This window comes from Quercus lobata, chromosome 11, assembly GCF_001633185.2.
Source record: "Quercus lobata isolate SW786 chromosome 11, ValleyOak3.0 Primary Assembly, whole genome shotgun sequence".
Classification (NCBI taxonomy): Eukaryota; Viridiplantae; Streptophyta; class Magnoliopsida; order Fagales; family Fagaceae; genus Quercus; species Quercus lobata.
In genome coordinates, this window is record NC_044914.1 from 8,419,902 (window position 1) to 8,445,363 (window position 25,462).

At 35.5% G+C, this 25,462-nt stretch overlaps 1 protein-coding gene across 4 annotated transcripts in view; it reads left to right on the forward strand.

Annotated features, from left to right (window-relative positions):
* The first annotated feature begins 3,603 nt into the window (after positions 1-3,603).
* LOC115969279 (cycloartenol synthase-like) overlaps positions 3,604-25,462 on the forward strand; it is a 51,088-nt gene continuing 29,229 nt past the window's right edge. Inside the window, exons 1-4 of one of the 4 annotated variants that reach the window (XM_031088898.1) lie at positions 3,604-3,708; positions 4,145-4,360; positions 5,728-5,913; positions 20,000-20,089. In XM_031088898.1, the coding sequence (XP_030944758.1) occupies positions 4,163-4,360; positions 5,728-5,913; positions 20,000-20,089 (474 nt within the window). In that variant the 5' untranslated portion in view covers positions 3,604-3,708; positions 4,145-4,162. Of the gene's footprint in view, positions 3,709-3,964; positions 4,034-4,144; positions 4,361-5,727; positions 5,914-19,999; positions 20,090-25,462 lie in introns of those variants that run through there. The other 3 variants (XM_031088899.1, XM_031088900.1, XM_031088901.1) reach the window with 3 other exon arrangements.

The window sequence follows — 25,462 nt, forward strand, 5'->3', positions numbered from 1 at the left end:
AAAAAGAAAAATAAAGTGGAGGAAAAAAAAAGAAGAAGAAGTGAACTAGGAGTGTGGGACACGGTGAACAAAAGAAAAGAAAGAAAAACAAAGTGAAAAAAAAAAAAAAAAAGAAGAGGGAAAAAAGTGTGGGAAATGAAATTTTTCCAAAAGTTTGTGTGGAAAAGTAAAAAATGGGCGGCAAGATTTTTTTCTTTTGCACTTTGCTGGCAAAAGTTTGTGCGGAAAAGTCAAAAATGTGGGGCAAGAGTTTTTTTCTTTTGCACTTTAATGGCAGTGTTCTTTAAACCTACAGCGACGTTTTCTTAAAACGTCGCTATAAACTAGAAAAACGCTACTAAAACTATACTTATTGTGGCGTTTTCAAAAACGTCGCTATTGTTTGAGTTGTAGCGACGTTTTCTGAAAAACGTCGCTAAACACTCACTCTTTAGCGGCGTTTTTCAGAAACGTTACAGTATACCACTTATAGTGGCGAATTAAAAAACGTCACTAAAAAAAACGCCGCCTAAATCCAGATTTCTTGTAGTGTTGCTCACAAGCACCTCATTCAGCCTGCTATAGAAAGAGTCAAAAGACTCATCCTCACTCATTTTTAACTCCTCAAACCGAATGGTTAGCATCTGCAGCTTGGTGTCTTTTACTTTCTTCGTGCCTTCATAAGTGGTCTCCAATATCTCCCATGTTTCTTTGGCAACGGTAATGTGAGAGATCCTGTGAAATTTATCTGGAGACACACCACAGAAAATAGGATTGAGTGCTTTACTGTTAGCATTAGATGCAGCGAGTGCTGCCTTATCCCATGTGGATTTGGCTGCCTCAGGTCTGGTCCAACCAATCTCAACAGCATCCCAAACAGATTCATCAATGGAACACAAAAATGCTCTCATGCGAATCTTCCAAAAAACATAATTACTACCATCAAAATATAGAGGTGCATTTAGGGATTGAGATCGATCCATCTCAATAGGGAGTCAAGGATCACACAATGCTAATGAAACCACTAGAAATGTACTTGCTCTGATACCAATTGAAAGTTCAAATAGTGTAAAAACACCCTTAAACGTTTAGACCCCCAATTTACAAATTAACCAATTCAAGCTTTATGTCAAACAACTAGTGTGCGGAAAATGAACAAAAGCTATAATGTAGAATTGGAAAAACTATCTAAGCCAAATTAAAATTACAACCCACAGTAGATAATAAAAAGTAAAGATAAAAGGGAAGGAAGATGCAAACACAAAGACAACACGCGATGTGTTATCGAAGAGGAAACCGAAGCCCTCGGCATAAAACCTCTCCGCCGCCCTCCAAGTAGTAAACAATCCACTAGAAAATGTAGTTGGGATACATGGACAGCAATAGACCCTACAAGCCTAATCTACCCAATGCACCTAAGCCCTCCAAGCTTCTTGCTCCAACGAGGTTGTGCCGAATCTTTTTCTTTTCTAGCTTCCCGGATTCCGCTACTTGACCATAGCATCAACCAATGTAGATTGGTTCCTTCCTAATTGCTTCCCAGAACACCAAACAGCCCTCTCACAGTAATGAATATGGTGAGAACAAGGTTTTGGTAAAATACCTCTCAAGGGTTTGACAATGGAGAGGAAGAGAGCTGAGGAATTTGAAGAGACTCTGATGTATAGATTGTAAGTGAATCAATCTTATTTTACTCTAGGGTTTCTTTCTCAAAATTCTCTCTAGAAACTCTCTTTCATTTGTCGGTATAAGGGGTATTTATACTAAGGTGAGAGGAGAATGTGAAACATCAGGTTTTTCAAAACAGGGGTGGCTCGCAGCTTGGCCTCGCGACTTGACTGAGTCGCAAGATCCAGTCACGAGATAACCATATGGCCAGTTGTCCTGTTTTGTCCTGTAGTGCTCCAGTTAGCACGACTGTTCACCTTCTAGCATGCTTGGCACATGTGTTACATCTGGCGGCTTGCAGCCGCGAGTCTCAGTTTTCTTGCACACTCTTGAGCAATCAACATTCTATCTCACTCACTACCCTTACAACAAAACCCACCTAAATACAGGGTTACTAAATGCTGAAATACAAGCAAATTTGGCACGGAATAAAGCCAATAAGATGGTTGACTAAATTCAACCTTACACAGGTTAGATGATATGAGACCTCTAAATCGTTGCAGTGGAAATGATTTCAAGACTACGGGTCAAGATGGTGATTGTTGTTCTAATGCTTTGTTAGACTTGTCCACCAAAGGGAGTGTATTGGGAAAGCCTGAGAACAAAAAACACGACGGTTTTTTATTTTTTATTTTTTTAATAACAGTTTTTTTTTCTTTTAATTTCGGAATTTATGAAAAAAAAATGGAAAAGAAAAAAGAGAGAGCCAAAACAACGTTGTTTTAGCTCACTTAACGGTAGCAGGTAACTGAGATTTAACAGAGTACCAAATTGACAACAATTAAAAGTTATAGGACTCAAATGGAAAAAATTGAAAATTAAAGTGTCAGTTTTAGATTTTTGTGCAAATTTTAATACATTAATGAGTTGTCAAGTAGTTTCTTTCTCACCTTAGCATCTTATAGATAGACTCTATGAGAGACTATGAAAACTACTAGCTACCTCAATCTCCATAGTGTATCTACCACCACACCTAAACTAAAAGTTTTTGAGATGTGTAGGTGATCAAGCAAAACACATACTAATAAGAAAGAAAAGAGTGCAAATGGCCATTTAACTTATGTGACAGAACAACAGTCACCAGATACCGACCTATCAATGTTGCCTTGAATGGATGTGCATACAAATATTATGAAGAGAGAGAGTGTGTGTCTGCATGTGTGAGAGTTAATGGTTGTGGGTTAGAATTTAGATGAGGATCATATGGGTGGCAAGTAAAGGAAATTAATGCGGGGTGCTGGTGCATATGAAAAAGAGTGCAACCGGATATGCCTACTAGGATATTTATAGTCTCACATAGCGCCATTTTCAGTGTCCCTTGCAGTCTCTCATAGCGCTTGGTTAGGTTTTTGATAAAGTTGATGGCTGCTTATAACTATTAACCAAAGCTATACTTATATGTGCAAGTAATTAAGACCCGGGTCCACTCGTTTCAATTTGAAACATTTCACAATAGTGACTCCGATTGTGATACTAATTTGTCATGTCAACCAAGGAATGGTATGGTATATAGTCAGTAAAAAAATAGGTGTAACTTTCTTATGAAGTTATACTTAGTATAACTTAAATCCATTTATATTTATATATCATTTTTGTCAAATTTTTGTACACGAGTTAACCACTAATTTCACTTAAAAATATATTAAGAGATAAATTGTCTTTTATCCTAATATTTTTCGTTTCACGCACTCACGCACTAAATTGTCTTTTGCCCTCTACTCATTTATTTAGCATTTACCTTTTATTTACAGTATTTTTAACAAAAAATTTTAAGTAAAAAACTATTAAAATTGTTCTCAAATGGACACTTTATTTAAACCATATTTTAATAATTATTAAAATAAACCTTATCTCATAACCATGATATTTTGCTATTAATCTAAACCCGAATTCCATTTGGAAAGGATATTCTGGTAATTCTGTCACACATGGATGTCTATATAGTACCCCAATGTGCAATTGACAATATTACTAGATTAAACTTAGACTTTGGCAAATAGCTTCCTAGTGTACTATAGGAAGGAAAATCCTCCTTTCTTCATAGCCTTTTAGTTGTGGAAGGTAAAATGCTTTGCAACCCTTTTCATTTGCATATATAGAGCCTAACTAGCTATTCCACTACTGAATTTTAGTTGCTCGATGCATGAACGTGGGTGACAAATTATTATAGAACGGTCATTAGTCTCTTTAATCATTTTTACTTCTTTTTCATTGTAATGACCCTAGCTTATTAGTCTCTAACATTGAAAGACTATTTATAACTTTTTTTTTTTTTCCTCGGGGATAAATATTCTAACCTATTCATGATATATAAATAGACACACACACATATACCTAAGTTCCACACACTTCCACACTTTGCACCAAACCAAGCCCTATAATCATAGTATATTAATTAGCTTAGATATATTCTTTGTATCAGAGAATAATAACATATGTTGTGGTTGAAGATAATATGGACTAGTTTTGATCGTTTTATCATGAATTTTCTTTTCAGTTTTCGGAGTCTGAAACAATGTGGAAGCTGAAGCTTAGTGAGGGCAATGATGTGAGGCTTGAAAGCGCAAATAATCATATTGGAAGGCAATACTGGGAGTTTGACCCGAATCTCGGAACACCCCAAGAGCAAGCTCAAGTGGAGAAAGCTCGTGATGAGTTTAAGAAGAATCGGTTTCAAGATAAACAAAGTTCTGATCTCCTAATGAGACTTCAGGTGAAACTAAGAGCTCTCCTTTAATCCATTGAGATTTTTATTTTTCTTTTCTGAGAAGAAAGTAGTTTAGCTTAAAAAGTCCTTTCTTTATTTCGTTGACTAATTATTCATCGTTTTTCCCTCCTGTAATATTAACAAAATACAACTATGTTAATTTTCCTGTTATCAGATTAATGCGGTTAAAACTTAAAATGCTCTTGATTTTGATTTTGATTTTTCTTCTTCTTCTTCTTTTTAAATATTTTCTTGGTGGTAAGTATCCTTGCAGTATTTCAATTTTTTCTTCTGTGGGATATGAATGCTACAAAACATCAAACTTTTACATTTCTTTTGGTAATTATATAAGTCTGTGAGTACATGTGTGTATATATATATATTTTTTTTTGGAGAAGAACATGTGTGTATATATGTTTATAAAGAAAAAGGAATGCAGTGGTTAATATTAAATTGTTTAAATAATTGAAGATGAAAAATTTTCTTTCCTTTCTTGTTTTCTTTGTGTTACCCTCGATATAGATAGAAAAGGGAATGTAAAACTGGATGAAAATATAGAAATTAGGCATGGTCATCTTTTGATGTTAGGTCAAGACACCATTTATATATTTCACTAATATGGGATTATTTTTTCCCAGTCAGAAGTCAGAACCAACATGGTATGAATAATGAAGTACTCTGAAAGTTGATTTCCCAATTATCAAATTTATGCATCGGCAATAAAAAAATAGGGTCAAATTTATGCGAAAGCTCTTCGGGTTGGAGGAGTACTAGCTCTAGAGTCTAGACTATAAGGGAGTTACTTAATAATTAATAATTAGACCGGCAATACTGGTGAGTGCTACACATAAGCATCAGATTTGAGAAGTTTGTGAGGATATATGTATCCATTTAAAAAGAAAATGAATCTTGAATTTGATATAGTATAGAATATTATGCGCATGTGTAAGTGTTCTATACAACCTGCCTTTTATTCTATATAAATTTGAAGTGAATGCTCAAAACTCAAAAGTATTGATTTGATGAAGAGAGAGACTTTTTACAAAACATGTCTTACATGAACATATGTTTTCATTTACACTTAATATATTCGGGGATCTAGCCAGGAGTTTAGCTTAGGGGAACTAGAGTATAATTGATTTTTTAAAATTAGTATTAATAAAATATTGACAAGAAAAATGATAAAGCTACTACTAATTATACTAAAAGCTTACAAACTAACATGACAATTATACTCACATCAATATCATAATAAATAAATAGGTAAATAAAATTAAAAAACTACTATCAATTTTACCACATAATATTTTCAAATTGATAGGGCAATGAATCTGTTCTGTCCCTGATTATATTTCTCTCTATTTAATTTATAGTGTTCAAGGGAGAATCCATGTGAGATGGAGCTACAACAGGTGAAAGTGAAAACTGAGAAAGAAATAACTGAGGAGGCAATGACAACCACATTGAGAAGGGCCTTGAGGTTCTACTCAACATTGCAGACTAAAGATGGGTTCTGGCCAGGTGACTATGGTGGCCCCTTATTTCTCTTACCTGGCTTGGTAAGCTCCTATTTTTTGCTTGCCCTCTTTCTTTAAAGTAAAATTAAGATCAACTATCATGTAATGTATGCCTTTCACATTAGTCTAGTACTCAGCAATAGACATATTGGTGAACTTCAGAAACTTGCAGGATATACTTCAAAATAGGTTTTTGTTTTTGTTCTCTTAATTATTTTTATTTTATGAACCAGTAATGGTTATCTACAGTTATAGTAGAATTCTCCCTTAAATCCTTATTTTTCCATACATATTGAAGTGAAAGACCTTCCTTTTTTAAAAGGAAAGAGGTGTCTTTTTAACCACAAAAAAAAAAAAAAAAAAGGTCGGTTTTAAAGTAGTCAATTAACTTTTTTTGAGATTTTATTTTTTGGAGAGGGTCAATTTTACGGTTGTTTTTTGTTTTTTTTTTTTTTTTTGTTTGATGGTTTTTAGAGTGTCATATCATTTAAACATTTTAAATGATGTGACATTATTGGATATATTTGTATTTGTAGTATTTGATTTGAATTATGTTGAGGTCCAAAATATCACAATATTGTATCAAAACCTAAAACAATACAAAAAAAATTGAAATCTATGAGCCATTTGAGCTTTCAAGGAAAGGGCAAGGCCCAAATTCATTAAAAGTCAATAGGAAGGGATCCAAGCCCATGAGTGGGCAAGCTTTGGGCCTTACGAAACAAAGAAAAGAGAATCTCATCCCAGCCCTTAAGGGAAAAAATCGCTGGGAATTCAGGGAGAAAAACTGAACCAGAATACCTAGGGATTCCTAGAAGCCTGGGATCCTCAGGATATGCAACAGGGCCAGGTTGGGATTGAGACATCTCAAGGGAGCATGCCTAAGAACACAAAGAACGAGAGCAGATGTGTCCCATCATCCATCCAATGATGTAGAAAAGGAGTAGAAGACTTGGGAACCAGCAACTTATTAATAAGGGTCTGGTACCTTGGGGAACCCAGGAAGATGCACCATGAAAGAAGGTGGCTAGGGATCTTTCAACCTGATAGAAAGGAATCTGCCCATTTAGGGAAATGGACAAAAGGCAAAGCAGCCAAAAGGTGAGTCTAAAAAAGGTGGTGTCTAGAAGCCTTGGGAAATGAAAGATTAGAAGTGAACCCTTTAGGACCTCCTAGAACGGGAAAGTTAGCTAGGGGCTTTTGAAGTGGGAACCTCAAAAGAAGGAAATAGTGAGAAAATGAGGAAGGGTCCAGCCACAAATGTTGCTGACACAACACTGGTTCTAGTACCCAAGGCAGCAAATGGAGGGAAACAATGGTACACCAAAAACCCTAAGGTGGCACTATAAAAGGAGGGAGAGCCAATAGTGAAAGGCATTCAGCAACAGTGAATCGAAGGGAAAAGATCATCTAGAAAACTCTTTTTTAAAATTCAAAAGGAGAGAAAAGAAGGAAAACACCGTTCGAGACCCTAAAACAGCCACTAGAGAATACACTCGGATTCAAAGGGATTCAAATTTCGCAAGTCTTGGAAGCCTGAGAAGCTATCTAAGTCTGTGATTTTTGAACTTATTTGGACCTTGTAACATATCCTAGTGCAAAAGAGCATGATGTATTAAAAACTTAAGAAAATAAGGAATCATTTCTTACTATCCTAAGGATCCCTAATGTTTATTTCACTTTTCATTTTACTTATATCATTCTTTATTTTCCTTTGCTGTACAATACGTGTATATTTTCTATGTGTTAGTATGTATGTGTTTTAGGATCCATGCTTTGTGCACAACTTGGTTCAAAATCAGCCCAACTTAGCTGCAGTGAACCAAGCCCAATCCCTTAAATGTAAAGTATTGGGCTAGGATCCTTGTTTCTACTTGGGCCTGTGTGCTGTTAAAAAAAAAAAAAAAAGAACCCATAAACTATAGATCGAATTTCAAATATGAAAGTTCAAATAGTTTGTAAAACACCTATGAACGTTTAGACTCCCAAATTAAAAATACCAACACAAGCTTATAATCAAACAATATATGTGCAAAAAATGAAATATAAACTATAACCAAATTGGTAACACACTCTAAATCATAATTAATAATCAACACAGCATTAATTAAAAGGTAAAGAGAAAGGGAAGAAAGATGCAAATACAAAGATACCATGGCGATGTATTATTGAAGAGGAAACCAAAATACTCGGCGAAAAACCTCTCTGCCGTCCTCTAAGCGGTCAATAATCCACTAGAGAATAAAGTTGGGATACATGAATAGCAAAAGACCCTACAAGCTTAATCTACCTAGTGCACCTAAGCCCTTCAAGCTCTTACTCCAATAGGGTTACGCCGAACCTTGTCTTCTCTAACTTACCGGATCCTGCAATAGCCCATTGCATCAACCAAAATGAATTGGTCCCTTTTGAACTGCTTCTCAAGCACCAAAATACCTCCTCACTGATATGAGTATGGTGAGATAAGGATTTGACTAAATGTACCTCTCAAGAATATGTCAATGGAGAGGGTGAAAGTAGAGGAATTTGAAGAATCAAAGGATGAAGATTGTGGATGAGTTAATCTTGTTTTTCTCTAGGGTTTTTCTCTCAAAATTCTCTCTGGAAGCTCTCTACATTTCGTGGGTATAAGGGTATTTATAATAGGGTCTATGAGGAATGCAAAAAGTCAGTTTCAACCAAACAAGGCATTCTAGCGACTCGACCTCGCGACTGGAACAAGTCACAAGTTTGAGTCACGAGCTAATTGCTTGACCAGATTGGAAGTTTTTCCTTATAGTGCTCCAGCTGTCTTGACCTTTCAGCTCTCTTGCATGCTTCACACGTGTGCCACCTTTAGCGACTTGCCAATCGCGAGCTAGTCGCGAGATCCAGTTGCGAGGCTCTTCTTAAGTGCACACTTCTTGAGCTTTCTTCACACACTATCACACCCTATCCTTACATAATTTCCACCTAAATACAAGGTATTTAATTACTAAATTACAATCAAATTTAGCACGGAATAAAGCCAACACATAATTGAATAAATTCAACCTTACAAAATATATATAGAGAATCCTATTCCACAATGACAAATCGCATTATAAATCTAATTAGTAATTCACTATTATATAAGATGAGAGAATGTTATTCTCGGAATACTAATTAATTATTTTTCTTCCTCTTAACTTTGAGGGGGCAACATAGAAAAAAAAAAAAACTATTGAACGCTTACTACTGTAAATGCTATCTACTATTTCCCCCAAATTTCAAATGAGTCAAATGTGTCCCACTCAAACTATACGTAGATTTCCCTTGCCTGATGCATCTTGAAAGATAAAGAGAACGTAAAATAGCATAAATGCATAAATAAAACTTATAAACAAGTTGAAAGTTCAATTAGTGTATAAAACACTATGAACGTTTAATTAGACCCCCAATTTACAAATTACCAATTTAAGCTTAATATCAAACAATTAATGTGCGGAATATGAACATAAACTTAATACAGAATTGATAAACAATCTAAACCAAATAAAATCACATCCACAGCAGAAATTAAATGACAAAGATTAAGGGAAGAGTGATGTAAACACAAGGACAACACATGATGTGTTATCGAAGAGGAAACCAAAGCCCTCGGCATAAAACCAAAGCCCTCGGCATAAAACCTCTCTGCCACTCTCCAAGCGGTAAATAATCCACTAAAGAATGTAGTTAGGATACATGAACAGTAAAAGACTCTCCAAGCCTAATCTACCTAGTGTACCTAAACCCTCCAAGCTCCTACTCCAACGAGATTACGTCGAACCTATTTCTTCTTTAGCTTGCTGAATTATGCGCTATTTGACTATAGCATCAACCAATATGAAATTGGTCATTTCTTAACTGCTTCCCAAAGCACCAAATGGCCTTCTCACAGATATAAGTATGGTGAAAAAAGGTTTTGGTAATGTACCTCTCAAGGATCGATGTAACAATGGAGAGGAAGAGAGTAGTGGAATTTGAAGAGTCTTTATGTGAAGGTTGGGGATGAGTCAATCTTGTTTTTCTTTTCGGTTTCTCTCTCAAAATTCTCTCTGGAAGCTCTTTACATTTCGTGGGTATAAAGGTCTATATATAGTGGGGTGAGAAAGTAATGCGAAGAGTCAGTTTTTCCCAAACAGGGTGGTCTGGCGACTTGGCCTCGCGACTGGACTAAGTCGCGAGTTTAAGTCGCGAGCTAACAGCCTAGCCAGCCTGGGACTTTTGTCCTGTAGTGCAACAGCTGACATGACGCTTCAACTTCTGGCATGCTTGGCACGTATGCAACTTCTGGCGACTTGCAAGCCGTGAGCCACCTGCGAGATCCAGTCGTGAGTCCCTATTTTTTTGCACAATCTTGAGCATTTCTTTGTACTCTCTCGCACACTATCCTTACATGACTCTTACCTAAATACAGGGTTACTAATTACTAAAATACAAGAAAATTTGGTACGGAATAAAGCCAATAAAATGATTGATAAAATTTCAACCTTACACAAGTCATTGTTTCACAGCTCATTAAAAAAAAACAAAAAGGCAAAAATTACTTATGTTTATTAAATGTTCTTCACTTGTACGGAAAAGAAAAAGACATATCTTTTAAATATTTTATAAAATATATATTGATGGAGATGATGCTTTGACAAAGATTGAACGTAGAGATTATAAACTTTTCATTAATTACAAACAAGTCAGCTTCTTGTGAGTAAAACTTGAAAATACTAAGCACTCACGCACTGGCCCCAACTCCCAAGCCCATTTAAAAAACAAAGCTGTAAATCACTCACGTTACGTGTATGCATTGATGTACTTCTCTCTTGTACGGAAAATAGAAAAATATTTCGTTATATATATTTTGATGGATATATGCTCTGATAAAGATTGATTGTCGAGAGCAAAATTTTTTCATTATATATAATTGTGAACCTCTCATTTCAAAGGAAATCATGCAAAATTTTTAGGGATGTTGATCTAACACATAATGCATATAGTCTTATCATATTTGCAATCATTTTATTATATGCATGCATTTCCTTTGAAAAAAAAATGTTACGTGCAATAATACATTAATCAAATAAATTAAGAATACGTTATTTTTAGCTCCTTTTATGAAAAGAATTATTGTACAAACTCTAAATAGTTATTATAAATTACGAACCAGACCAAGCTTTCATTTTTTTTTTTTTTTTTTTTTTTTTTTTTTTTTTTGGGTTAAGAAACAAGCTTTCATTTTAGAGAAATATCATGTGTAGTGTGTACCTTTTCATTATGGTCCTCTCTTCACAAGCAGTGACAGCTCCAGAAATTTTTCTCAAGGTGTTCCTTAAGAAGTATAAATTATACAATCTAATAAAAAGAAAAATTCATATATTGACAACAACAACAACAAAAAAATACGTAAATACATAAAGCTTACAATTGCTTTTTACGAGTTTTCATATTTTGAAATTGGCACATGATAATTTCATTATCAATGCTACAAGCTACATCTCTTTCAATGTACACAACCAAGCAATTATTTATCCACTGAATGTGGAACAAATTATGGAACAGAATTTTATTTTATTCGCATAAAAAAAACTGATAGTATTCCCAAATTTTTTTTAAGGGTAGACAAATAAAAAATTTTAAATTTATATATATAAAAAAAAAAAAAAAAATCAGGTTAGGGTGGTCCTAGCCTTAAGGTGGCGCCGCCCCTGACCATAAGTCGACTTCCTCCTCCAACTTAAAGTTGTTTTTTCAAATAAATAATCCTTAAATATGGATCAACTTAATGTCATAATCATATTGAGTCATTTTAAACAACAATTATTTGTACTAAAATATAAATTATTACCATAAAAAGAATTAAATATTGATATCGCTCCGAATCAGTAAGGTGGATGGCCTGGCTTCGGTGGGCTATCGAAACGGTTGATGGCCTGCAAGGAAGGAAATGCAATCAAAGAGGAGACCGGAGAAGACCGGTTGAACCCCCTCCGATGGAGAAGTTAGTTTCGTAGAGAAGGAAGTTCCAAGTATTTTGGAAAATTGTCTGAGTGAAAATCTTACCTCTGTCGGGTTCAGACCGGTCCCTTATATAGGAGGCCTGGGACGGTTACTTGTCCAATAACCGTCCCAGGATTTGTGGAAACCAACAACTCCGGAGTTAACTACCTCAACGGATATAAAATTGTAACCGCTAATGGAAGTTAACTTTATTCGAAGGGTTTGTTGAGATAGTTGTGGGTTTAGTTGAAAGTCTAAGTGTTGAGCTTCCGTCCGTCTAGCGTAGGACGGTTTGGTTCGTCCAAGGATATCTAATGATTATTCATGGACGAACCTAATGGACGATCATGTCTTTCATGGAGGACAGTTTATGGAGTGGTGCTATTATTCATGGACGCTTCTTCTTCTTCTTCTGGATAAACTTTGGGATCGAACTGCGTTGTAGGATCTGGACGAGCCATTTGGACGAGCTGGAGATGGAATTATTTTCCGCTTCTCTATCAAATATGTACAATAATATATTTCTGAAAAAAAGCAACTTCTTTGAGGGTTGCCTGAACATTATCAATCCATGTTGATCAATTTTGCCTCAAAGTTAAATATATATATGTATTATTGTATAAATCTTATTGAAACTGATGGTGAACTAAAAAGAGGACTATCTCCAGTTCGTCCATAGAGTCGTCCAAGACCAGAAGGGTCGTCCAAGACCAGAAGGGTCGTCCAAGACCAGAAGGGTAGTCCAAGACCCGGAAGGTCGTTCGGGTCATCCAAGACCCGGAAAGTCATCCAAGACCAGAAAGGTCGTCCAAGACCAGAATGGTCGTCCAAGACCATAAGGGTCGTCCATGACCAGAGAGGTCGTCCATGACCAGAGAGGTCGTCCAAGACCAAAAGGGTCGTCCAAGACCACAAGGGTCGTCCAAGACCAGAAAGGTCGTCCATGACCAGAGAGGTTGTCCAAGACCAGAAGGGTCGTCCACGACCAGAAGGGTCGTCCAGGACCGGAAAGGTCATCCAAGACCATAAGGGTCGTCTAGTTCATGAAGTGACCTAGATGATCTGCCAACACTTAGGAAAAATTTCGAATATGGATTTGTCTACACCAGCTTGTAATTCAGACCACGCGTTACTATTTTATCTTCTTCATCGCTATGGCAGTTATAGAAGATAAGACTTCTTATTCTAACTGCAATAGCGGTTGTGGGAGTTGAGTCTGAATCTTCGGAATCTCCATGAATATTGGGGCGGTTACTAAACAAGTAACCGCTATAAGGCCTACTATATAAAGACTCATCCATGCAAAATAAGGGAGAGTTTTTTCACTATTACATAAAAGTTGGGAATTCCTGAGTTTCCAAAACACAAAGACTAACTTAAGCATCGGAGGGTTCTTGGCTGGTTCACCCCGGTCACCTTTGATCTTGTGTTTCTTTCTTTTCAGGCCTTCCAAGTAACCATTAGCCCATTGAAGCCCGGAGCATTCAGCCTACTGATTTTCTGTGCATCATCAGTTGGTGCCGTCTGTGGGGAAGTTAAATTTGTATTTTGCAATTTATCTTTCTTAGATAAAAGGCTATATGGTCCGGACAAGGTCAATGGCCACTAGTCCAGGCCACCAGGAGAGTGGGAATGCTTCCAGCCACCCCAACGCTCACCAGTCAGCACCTATCATGCAACCGCCTTCCGTCCCACAAATACAGTCCATGGCAGCCACCATGGCGTCAAAATCAAGAACTGACCTGAGAGATCAACCAAACGAGGCAAGGTCATGAATGGTGCGCAGAAGGGCAAGCTTAGAGTCAAGAAGTTAGAGAAGGAGAAAATATTATTCCCCTTTCATAGCTTCCATCAATAGTTATCCCTTGCCTTCCAAGTTCAAGATGCCTTCCTTGGATTCGTATGATGGAACACGTGACTCGTGTGATCACATTGCAACCTTCAAGACCACAATGCACCTTCAAGGAGTTTCAAATGAGATAATGTGTAGGGCCTTCCCAACCACCCTTAAGGGGCCAGCATGAGTGTGGATCAGTAAAATACCTCCGGATACTGTTGTTTCTTTCGAGGAGTTAAACAAGTTGTTCGTCAACAACTTTATTGGAGGACAAAGGTATAAACGCTTCTAGTCCAGCTTGTTGACTATAGAACAAGGAGAAAATGAGAGCTTGTGGTCCTTCATCACTCGCTTCAACAGGGAAGCCCTGATGGTAGACGAGATGGATGACACGTTGCTGTTGGTAGCCTTCCACAATGGAGTTAGTTCGAATGTATTCATCCATAAGCTTTATGATTAGGAACCACAAACCATGGCTGAACTCGTCCATTCAGCCCAAAAATTCATGAATGCAGAGGGTGCAATCATTGCCAAGAAGAGGAAGAGAGCAGAGCGAATGGAAGCTGATCTCCCATGCCATCCTGACCAAGGCCCTCGTCCAAAGAAGGCCCGGATGGGAGAGAAGAAAAACAACAGGAAGGCAAGTTTGTCTTCAAGAAGGAGTCAGCACTATATGCTCTTGAATGTTCCACTTGATCAAGTGCTTATGCAAATCAAGGATTACCCATCCTTGAAGTGGCTAGAGAAGATGAAGGGAGATCCTAATAAGCACAATAAGAACAAGTATTTCCGCTTCCACAGGGACCACGGGCATGACACGGACGAGTGCTATGTCTTAAAGTAGCAGATAGAGAATCTTATCAGGCATGGAAAGTTGAGGAATTTTCTTGGATGAGATCATAAAGACGAGAAGTTGAAAGGAAAGGTAGAAGAACCATCACGGCCCTCACTTGGAGAAATAAGAGTTATTGTAGGAGGAACTTCAACAGGGCAATCTTCTAAGTCAAGAAAGACATACCTGAAGGTGGTGCAGAATGTCCAACTCTCTGGACGACCACCAAGGACGAGGGGGGTAGACGAGGAGAATGAAGAGCAACTTTGTCTTAACCTCGATCTAATAGACGAGGTAAGGATGGATGTAGAGCAGAGGACAGCAAGATATAAAAATCTTATGGCTAGACAATATGATGCAATGGTGAAACCTAGGTGTTTCAATATTGAGGACCTCGTCCTTAAAAGGGTCTCTTTGGCAACCAGATACCCGGCTCATGGAAAACTAGGGCCTAACTGGGAAGGACTCTACAGGATTGTCAATTGCAAAAGACAAGGATCATACTACTTGGAAGCCCTAGACGGACAGAAGCTAGAGCACCCTTGGAATGTTGAACATCGAAGAAGATAGTATCAGTGAATGAAGTTGGAGTTATGTGTTACTTCCCTCATTTTTATTTATGTTTATTACTAGTACTACATGTTTTTAATATTTTAATTCCCTAAAAAGTGCATTAGTTTCCAACTTCTACGCTGTCTATGGACGAAATTGTGATGGACGAAGTCATGGACTTAGTCTATTTGTACATAAGTATTTTTAATTCCCTAAAGGCACTAGCTTCTAAGCATGTGCTATGCTTGTGGACGATGTTTATATTGTGTATTACAGTTTGGATTCCCAATGTATACAATGTTGTGTGAATTCCTAATTTTCATGTTGTTTTCATTCAAACTAATCCACAAGAAGGCTAAAAGCCCAAGACGAGTAAAATCTCTGGGCGCAGGGATGTAACGTCTATAAGCTTTCCTTAAAATAAGGATAAAGCAAAGAAAAATAAACCTAAGGTATATTCGTCTAATCAATGGACGAGGTAAAACCTAAGGTATATGTCTAACCAATGGATGAGGAAAAATATGCACGTAAAAATATTCAAAATCCATGGATGAATTTGACCAGCTAAACAGTCCAATCTTTGGACGAGTAAATGCTGGCAACATCTTGCCCAAAGACGAGTAAAGGACCGTCTAGCCTATGGATGAGGGATAATGCAAGCTATAAGTCAAATCTATGGACGAATAAAGCTAGCAAAAGATTTACCATTCATAGACAAGTTATACTTGTAAAATTTAAAGAATGGTAAAAGTGTTGAACATAAAAAATTATTCTAACATGGACGAGCTAAATGCCTTAATGAGTGGACGGACCACACTTAAAAACCATAAAAAACGACATGGACGATGTAAACAAAGGAAATTCATTTATATAGTTAAGACGAGATAAAATGTCTTATAAGTGGATGGACCACACTTAAAACCATAGAAATAACATGGACGATGTAAACAAGGGAAAATTCGTTCATACATAAAGCATATAACATATTCAACACCAAATGAAGAATGAAAATGGAAGTAAATATTCATTCATAAAACATAAAAAGAGTAGACGACCATCATCCAAAAACCCTTAAATTGTACATGCCAATAAAGGCAGTTGTATCTGTTATCATACATCCATACATTTGGACGGGAAGATTGTAATTAGATAAAACTTAAAATAAGCCCCCCCCAAAAAAAAGGGCACCATGAACAATATATAAAAACAAAGTTAAATTGAAGATTACTTTGATAAACCACTGAGAGCATCCCCAGACTTTGGATCATCCTTGGAAGGCTCAGTAGAGGCATCGTCCATGATATTGACATCCTCAGAGCTCGTCTGAAGCAAAGAACTCTCAGCAGAAATTGGAACCTTGAAGACATTAAAGTCCATCTTAGGATAGGCTTCCTTAGCATCGAAGAGAAAGTCCTCGTAGCCAGCAGCATATTGCTCGTCCAGACGCCTAGTGAACTCGTCAGACATTTTGAAGGCTTCGATTGCTTCGTCCATTGCTTTCTCTAAGGACGAGGATAACTCTTGGCATTTTCCTTTAAGGTGACCAACACGAGTCTCCTTAAGCTCCTCAACTTGATTCCCCAGCTCCCTCTCTACTTCCAGAAGACAAGTAAGCTCCTCGCCAAGCCTGATCCTCTCTCCCTTTTTCAGACGAAGCTTGTCCTCCAACTCGTTCTTTTTTGCCAGAACCTTAACATCGTCACTCAACTCCCTAGCCTGCTAGGACGTAGCATAAAACTTTTCCATTGCCTGACATAGGAATGGACGAGGAAGAGTTAAAATTTCTCTTAAAAAAAAAAAATCAACAAAGAAAATGCATGGCCTTCGTCCAACACCAAGATAGGAGGAGCCTCAACAAGAGTTGAAGGATGAGTCTTGCAAGGAGGTCTACCAACAAAAGGATGAAGAGCTTCAGTCTGGATGGCTGAAGGAGGAACTTCAGAAGAGACCAAGTTCACAGCCAGTCCGTCCAGGTATGCCATCGCATCTTTGGATTTGGGGGCCTTGTACGAGGGGGTTATAGAAGGGGTCTTGTTAGTTCTGACCTTCTTCAGATGTCGACGACTAGTAAGGTTTCTAAGGTCCACATCAATGGAGATACCCTTGCTCTTCCAAGCATGAGGTTGGATGGTGGGGCTCTAGACGACCAAAGGAACTAGTTTGTCCTAGAGAACTTGGACTTCCTCCTCCTCAATCCCACTGGCAACATTCTTACCCTTGTTCTCCTTCATGGTGACTAGTCCTATACTGGAGAAAGCATGAAGAATTGGACGACTAAAAAAATAAAAATAAAAAATTTTGAAAGACGACTCTTACTTCGATGAGTGGTCTCCTCGTGAATGATATTCTCCTTAGTGGGCTCAAGACGACGAAGTGTTGCCAAATTATGGAAGGACCTATCAAGATAACTACGAGCTTTTTCTATAGTCGTCTAAGTGTGGACGAGTAACAACTGCATGGACGAGAAGAATTGTTAGATGAGGGAAAGAGCAAATGAAAAGATGAAGTAACTTCAAAGAAAACATACCCTCAGGACGAAGACGACCTAAAGCACTGGTAAAAGGAGGGAACAGAGTTCTATTTACATCAATTGGGTCCCCAGCCCAATTTCCAAAGACGAAGAAAAATTTCGTCTTCCATAACCTATTAGAAGAACTACAACCCCTAATCAACTATAGATGACATTCTCTTACTCGTCTTGAGAAGGAGTCTTGGATGATTCAACCCTCTTTGATGAGCTAGCTCTAGAACTGGAAGTTACCCTCCGCCTCATCTCTTCCTGGAAGACCTCCAAAGGAACTCCAAGAGCCCCAGACGAATAATGCTCGTCTTGGGAACTAAAGCTACTACTACTACTCTTGGTGCTACCGCTACTTCCATTGGACTCATCCTAATAATCGTCTATCGCTCTCACAGTACTACCACTAGATGAAGACATGATAGGAAAAATATAGAATTTTCTAAGGCAAACCTAAGGACGAAGAAAAAGAAGAAGTACCTGACGAAAGCCTAAGGACAAGGATGACTAGACAAGGCTCCTGGACGAGATGGCAGAGGAGAAAAATGAGAGGGCAAGAGAGAGACTGTACCAATTTATAGGCACCAAGTCAATGGGTTGATGTGGACCAACCAAAAGCTGACATGTGGCAATCTCCTCAGTAAACGAATCGACATAATACGTTGACCAATGAGATCATAACATGTAGCACAGTCTGAGGTGTCAAAAATCGACAACAACAATGACACCACGTGGCATGCCAATTGACTAATGAAACATCGACACATGCCAAAAATGAACAATGAACAAGAATTTTGCTACAGTGACTAAGACAACTCATGGACAAAGGGGGCAACTGATGGTGAACTAAAAATCGGACTATCTCCAGTTCGTCCATAGAGTCGTCTAAGACTAGAAAGGTCATCCAAGACCAGAAGGGTCGTCCAAGACCCGGAAGGGTCGTCCAAGACCCGGAAGGTCGTTCGGGTCATCCAAGACCCGGAAGGTCATCCAAGACCAGAAAGGTTGTCCAAGACCAGAATGGTCGTCCAAGACCATAAGGGTCGTCCATGACCAGAAAGGTCGTCCAAGACCAGAGAGGTCGTCCATGACCAGAGAGGTCGTCCAAGACCAAAAGGGTCGTCCAAGACCAGAAGGGTCATCCAAGACTAGAAGGGTCGTCCACAACCAGAAGGGTCGTCCAGGACCGGAAAGGTCATCCAAGACCATAAGGGTCGTCTAGCTCACGAAGTGACCTAGACGATCTCCCAACACTTAGGAAAAATTCCGAAGATGGATTTGTCTACACCAGCTTGTAATTCAGACCACGCGTTACTATTTTATCTTCTTCATCGCTATGGCAGTTATAGAAGATAAGACTTCTTATTCTAACTGCTATAGCGGTTGTGGGAGTTGAGTCTGAATCTTCGGAATCTCCATGAATATTGGGGCGGTTACTAAACAAGTAACCGCTATAAGTCCTAGTATATAAAGACTCATCCATGCAAAATAAGGGAGAGTTTTTTCACTATTACATAAAAGTTGGGAATTCCTGAGTTTCCAAAACACAAAGACTAACTTAAGCATCGAAGGGTTCTTGGCCGGTTCACCCCGGTCACCTTTGATCTTATGTTTCTTTCTTTTCAGGCCTTCCAAGCAACCATTAGCCCATTGAAGCCCGGAGCATTCAGCCTACTGATTTTCTGTGCATCATCAGAAACAAAAAACAAAAACAAAAATAAATAAAAAAGAGAGAGAGAAAGAACAAAGTGGTACCTATATTATTATTATTATTATTGAATGGTAACTATATTATTATAACTTATTAGTATATTTTCTATTTCATAAAGCTAAAGATTTGGATTCAACCCACCCTAGGTGGGGAGTTTCTAGTATTAACTATTAAAGGTTCTTCTATCATTTGTAAATTAAAAAAAAAAAAAAATCAAAAAGGCAACTTGGTAATTTTCTTAATTATTATTATTATTATTATTTTTTGCTTGAGCATAAACATATTAAAAAGGTTGACTGTTTTCAATGACGATATTTTCAAACATTCTTAACAATTTGCCATAATTAATAATTTGATGAAGTAATTAGTTATAAGTAGTGTACAATCAGTTTTATATATACTTACCATTCTTTCATCATTAATCATATATAGTCGATTATATTAGAATTATGAAAAAAATTTGTGACATAAAAGTATGAACTTTCTCTATTTTCAACATAAATGAAAGTCAAACTTTGGTGGGTAAATCCCAACATGCACCATATATGAATCTTGGAATCCAATGCTTACTGACAAAGATTTCAAATCTATGTTATTTGTAAGAGGCTGGCTGTGGATATATCAATTAGATTATTAAAAAGTTGGTGCAAAAAACACAATAATAAACACAATCATTTGTCATAGGTAATTGGCTTATCTATAACGGGGGCCCTTAATGCAATCTTGCCTCTTGAGCATCGACATGAGATACACCGCTATCTCTACAACCATCAGGTATATTGTCTTTTTTCAAATATGGTCTTCATTTTGGTTGATTTTGATTTTGATTTTTTTGATTTTTAAAAATTTTGACCAATGGAATCTTGAATAGGCACAATAAGCACAAAAATAAGGAAGAGAAAAGAAAAAAAGAAAAAAGAGAAAGAGCAGTCACTATAGTCATATCTTCTATATAGGACAAGAAATAGTTCACAACAAAAAATGATCAAATAAAAATTTATTATTAATTTGTTCTTTTATTGGGCAATTAATTGACATTTGACAATGACGTACAGCCTATAAAAACTAACAGCCCTCCTTATTTTGGGGTATGGAAAGAAAATTCAAAAGGCACCAGATCATAGGGAATATACTCGATCTTTCCCTGGCCAGCCAAATGGTTTATATAGATTTATAAGCAAGATTTGAATAGAATGGTTAATTTTATACTAGTTTTATAAACAAGGTTTCCATATCGGGGAAAAAAGAAAAACATAATTAATGGAATAAAACAATAAGTGGGTGACATAATAGCCCAATTTAAAGATAGCCACTTAGTTTTTAAAATTTTTTGAGAAGAAGACTGTAAATTTTATTAAGTAAATTCAGCTATATCTGTTAAGATTACAGCATTGAGATGTAAAGATAAACATTGTTTAGCTAAATTATCTAGTCACTTAATTTGACCTTAAGTTCCTAAGCCTAGGATTAAACTTATTTATATAATCTGGCCGAGTTTATTACTTTATTGTCTCTTTCATCGGGCTGATGGCTTATAGGTTAGAGTGTAATTACTTCAAATTAGGTTACATTAATCTTAGTAAGTACATAGTCAATGAACTCTAAAATCTAAATCAAATGGTATTTCATACCTTCATAAATATATGGTACGTGAACATATGATTATGCGTTTTAGACACTCACACTACAAAAAAACTGGACTATTGCGGTTGGCCAAAACCGCCACAAAAGCCCAAAAAACGGCTGCTAAAGGTTCATTTGGCCTATTGCGGTAGGGGCTATTGCGGCGGTTCCACCCGCCAGTATTGCACGATAACAAAAAACGCCACAATAGATCTGCCATTTAGTGGTGCTTTTGGTCTATTGCAACGAGCTAAAAACCACCGCCATATGAGGTTACCATTTGGGTCAAGTGGCCTTTTAGCGGTGGGCAATAAGCGTCGCTATAGGGCTTATTAAACAACATACCCTACGCATCTTTTAGCGGCAGTTACGCCTGCCGCTATATGTGTGAAGCTTTAATGGCAAATTATAAACGCCGCTATAGGTCTTCAATTATTTCATAATTTTGGTCCTTCAGCGGCGGTTTTTGCCCACTGCTATCAATTAATTTTTTTTTTTCCTCCTGGGTTCTATTACAAATAACATGTAATAATTTCAACTCTACTAAGACAATACCACAAATGTAGCTAGATAACACCACAAATGTCTCCAAACTAACATTATATTTACGTAGAAATATATTATAAAATACATTAACATTGTCTATAACCATCATAATAAAATTAACAAAAGATAGATGTGGTCCTTTGAATAAAACAACTGCTTAAATTAAGCTAATACCATAATCATAGTTCCAAAGTGTTTAAAAATATCTTTCAACACTTGCAAAAAATGCGTTTGTTCAAATGTACTTCTTTGTACACAAAAAGTCCTCGAACACTAACATAAAAATTATAAGTTGCTTGATTGATGGGATGTAGTTGATGATTTTTGGAAAGCTGGAGATTGTTGGACTGAAGGAACGTCCTACATAAAAACCAAGATTACTTAAAGAGTGCATATAAATGGATCAAATAGAATGACAAGAAAATCTTAGAGATTTAAGACTTTTCACCTTGCTCATTCAATAAGTGCATACAAACCAAGATTACTCAATAAGTGCATATAAATATTAGCTCATCACGCCTGTTAGGACTTTTCCATGATTTTGTTTGGGACTTGATATGGTTCTATGTATTTAGTTGGGCTTCTTCATTTAATTTTATCAGCTATTTCTCCACTGCAACACCATTAGCATGTAGCATGACATAGGCTCTTCAGTCCCAAAAAGTGTCTTGGTTCTAAAGACACAATTATTAATGAAAAGTAAAAAATCCGAACAAAAAATCCATCAAAGCATACACCATGGTTCAAACAAATTTGAACAAGTGAGATGTTGAACTTTATAGGCTGCTTTAGTTATTATGGAGTCTTAGAATTAAGTTTTTCGAGTTAAAATTGCTAGTTCAGTTATAATTAGAGGCCCATGAGTCTTATTTTGTGTTCTGAGTCTTTTCCCTATTTTGTTTAGATGTTCTTGAGTACTTTTTCTTTGCTATTAGTAATCCCAATCTTTCTAAGAAAAGGTTATTTTTTCTAGGAAAGTGGTAGGAATAACCTTTTTAAAGGCTTTATTGTAGTCAATAACATTAATATTAAGATTGATTTTTATGAAATTAATAGCTTATCTTAAGCTTTGAGAGTGCAATTGCCTTCTCCTCTCCTACCTAATTGTAATTACTTAGGATAACCTAGATGTCATTGTTGAGTATTTTATCTTTCTTTATTTTACATTCTACTCATTGTTTTAACACCAAACAGCCATCAACATATTCAGGACCCAATCTTTCATTACCAAAACAATCATTACCCAAAGAAATTCATTTCATTTATCAATAATAGGGTTGGATTCAAGTTACACCAGATACAACTCTAAAAAATGTTACACCAACCAAAAACTTATTATTAAATTCATAATTTGAAAATCCAACCTTTGGATGACATGTTCTATATATTCTTAACATGCACGCCAATTTTCATGCCAATCAGACGTAATTTACCTTTGATCTTTAAACACATCCCTTATGCGTTATTTTAAACTTCAAAAACTTGAATTTAAACAATTGATTGATGACGTGGCTATTAAGTTTTGATCACCTTGAAATTTTGTAAGCATGAAAAGTATGTGAAGAAAATGTTATATAACGGTAGAGTTGTCAAAATTTACATTGAATTAAGAAATATAGGGTTGGGTTCAAGTTACACCTAATATACTCTAAAAAATGTTACACCAACCAAAAACTTATTATTGAATTCATATTTTGAAAATCCAATTGTGGAATTACATGTTCTATATGTTCTTAACCTGCATACCAATTTTCGTGCCAATCAGTTATAATTTATCATTTGATCATTAAACTTATCTTTTATGCATTATTATAAACTACAAAAACTTGAATTTAAATAATTGATTGATGACATGACTATTAATCTTTAATCACCTTTAAATTTTGTAAGCATGAAAAATATATGAATATAATTTATTCTAAGGGTAGATTTGTAAAAATTCACATTAATTTAAGAAATATAGAGTTGGATTCAAGTTATACTTAATGTAATTCTAAAAATTGTTACACCAACCAAAGAATTATTATTAAATTCATATTTTGAAAATCCAATTGTTGGATTACATGTTCTATATGTTCTTAACATGCATATCTATTTTTGTGCCAATCGGTTATAATTTATCATTTGATCTTTTAACTCATCTTTTATGCGTTATTCCAAATTACAAAAACTTGAATTTAAACAATTGATTGATGACATGACTATTAATCTTTAATCACCTTTAAATTTTGTAAGCATGAAAAATATATGAAGATAATTTAATCTAAGGGTAGATTTCTAAAATTCACATTGAATTAAAAAATATAGAGTTGGGTTCAAGTTATACCTAATGTAATTCTAAAAAATGTTACACCAACCAAAAAATTGTTATTGAATACATATTCGGAAAATCTAATAGTTAGATTACATGTTCTATATGTTCTTAACATGCATGCCAATTTTCATGCTAATCGGACGTAATTTATCATTTGATATTTAAACTCATCTTTTATGCTTTATTTTAAACTACAAAAACTTGAATTTAAATAATTGATTGATGACATGCCTATTAATCTTTGATCACCTTGAAATTTTGTAAGCTTGAAAAATATATGAAGATAATTTAATCTAACGGTAGATTTATCAAAATTCATATGGAATTAAGAAATATAGGGTTGGGTTCAAGTTATACTTGTTGGAATACTAAAAATTGTTATAGCAACCCAAAAATTATTATTGAATTGATATTTTGAAAATTCAACCGTTGAATTACATGTTCTATATGTTCTTAACATACATGCAAATTTTCATATCAATCTGACGTAATTTACCGTTGATCTTTAAACTTATCTTTTATGCGTTATATTAATTACAAAAACTTGAATTTAAACAATTGTTTGATGACATGATTATTAATCTTTGATCATCTTGAAATTTTGTAAGCTTGAAAAATATATGAAGATAATTTAATCTAACGGTAGATTTATCAAAATTCACATTGAATTAAGAAATATAAGGTTGGATTCAAGTTATACCTGTTGTAACTCTAAAAATTGTTACAATAACAAAAACATTATTATTTAATTGATATTTTGAAAATCCAACCGTTGAATTTCATTTTCTATATATTCTTAACATACACGCAAATTTTCATGTCAATCGGACGTAATTTACTGTTGATCTTTAAACTTATCTTTTATGCGTTATATTAACTACAAAAACTTGAATTTAAACAATTGATTGATGACATGACTATTAATTTTTGATCATCTTTGAAATTTTTTAAGCTTGAAAAATATATGAAGATAATTTAATCTAACGGTAGATTTATCAAAATTCACATTGAATTAAGAAATATAGGGTTGGGTTCAAGTTATACCTGTTGTAACTCCAAAAATTGTTACAGTAACAAAAAAATTATTATTCATTTGATATTTTGAAAATTCAACTATTGAATTACATGTTCTATATGTTCTTAACATACATGCAAATTTTCATGTCAATCGGACATAATTTACCATTGATCTTTAAACTTATCTTTTATGCGTTATATTAACTACAAAAACTTAAATTTAAACAATTGATTGATGATATGACTATTAATTTTTGATCATCTTGAAATTTTGTAAGTCTGAAAAATATATGAAAATAATTTAATCTCACGGTAGATTTATCAAAATTCGCATTGAATTAAGAAATATGGGGTTGAGTTCAAATTATACCTGTTGTGACTCTAAAAATTGTTATGTCGACTAAAAAATTAATATTTAATTCATATTTTGAAAATTCAATCGTTTTATTACATGTTCTATATGTTCTTAGCATGCATGTCAATTTTCAGCCAATTGGACGTAGTTTACCATTTGATCTTCAAACTCATTTTTTATGCGTTATTTTAAACTACAAAAACTTGAATTTAAATAATTGATTGATGAGATGACTATTAATCTTTCATCACCTTAAAATTTTGTAAGTATAAAAAATATATGAAAATAATGT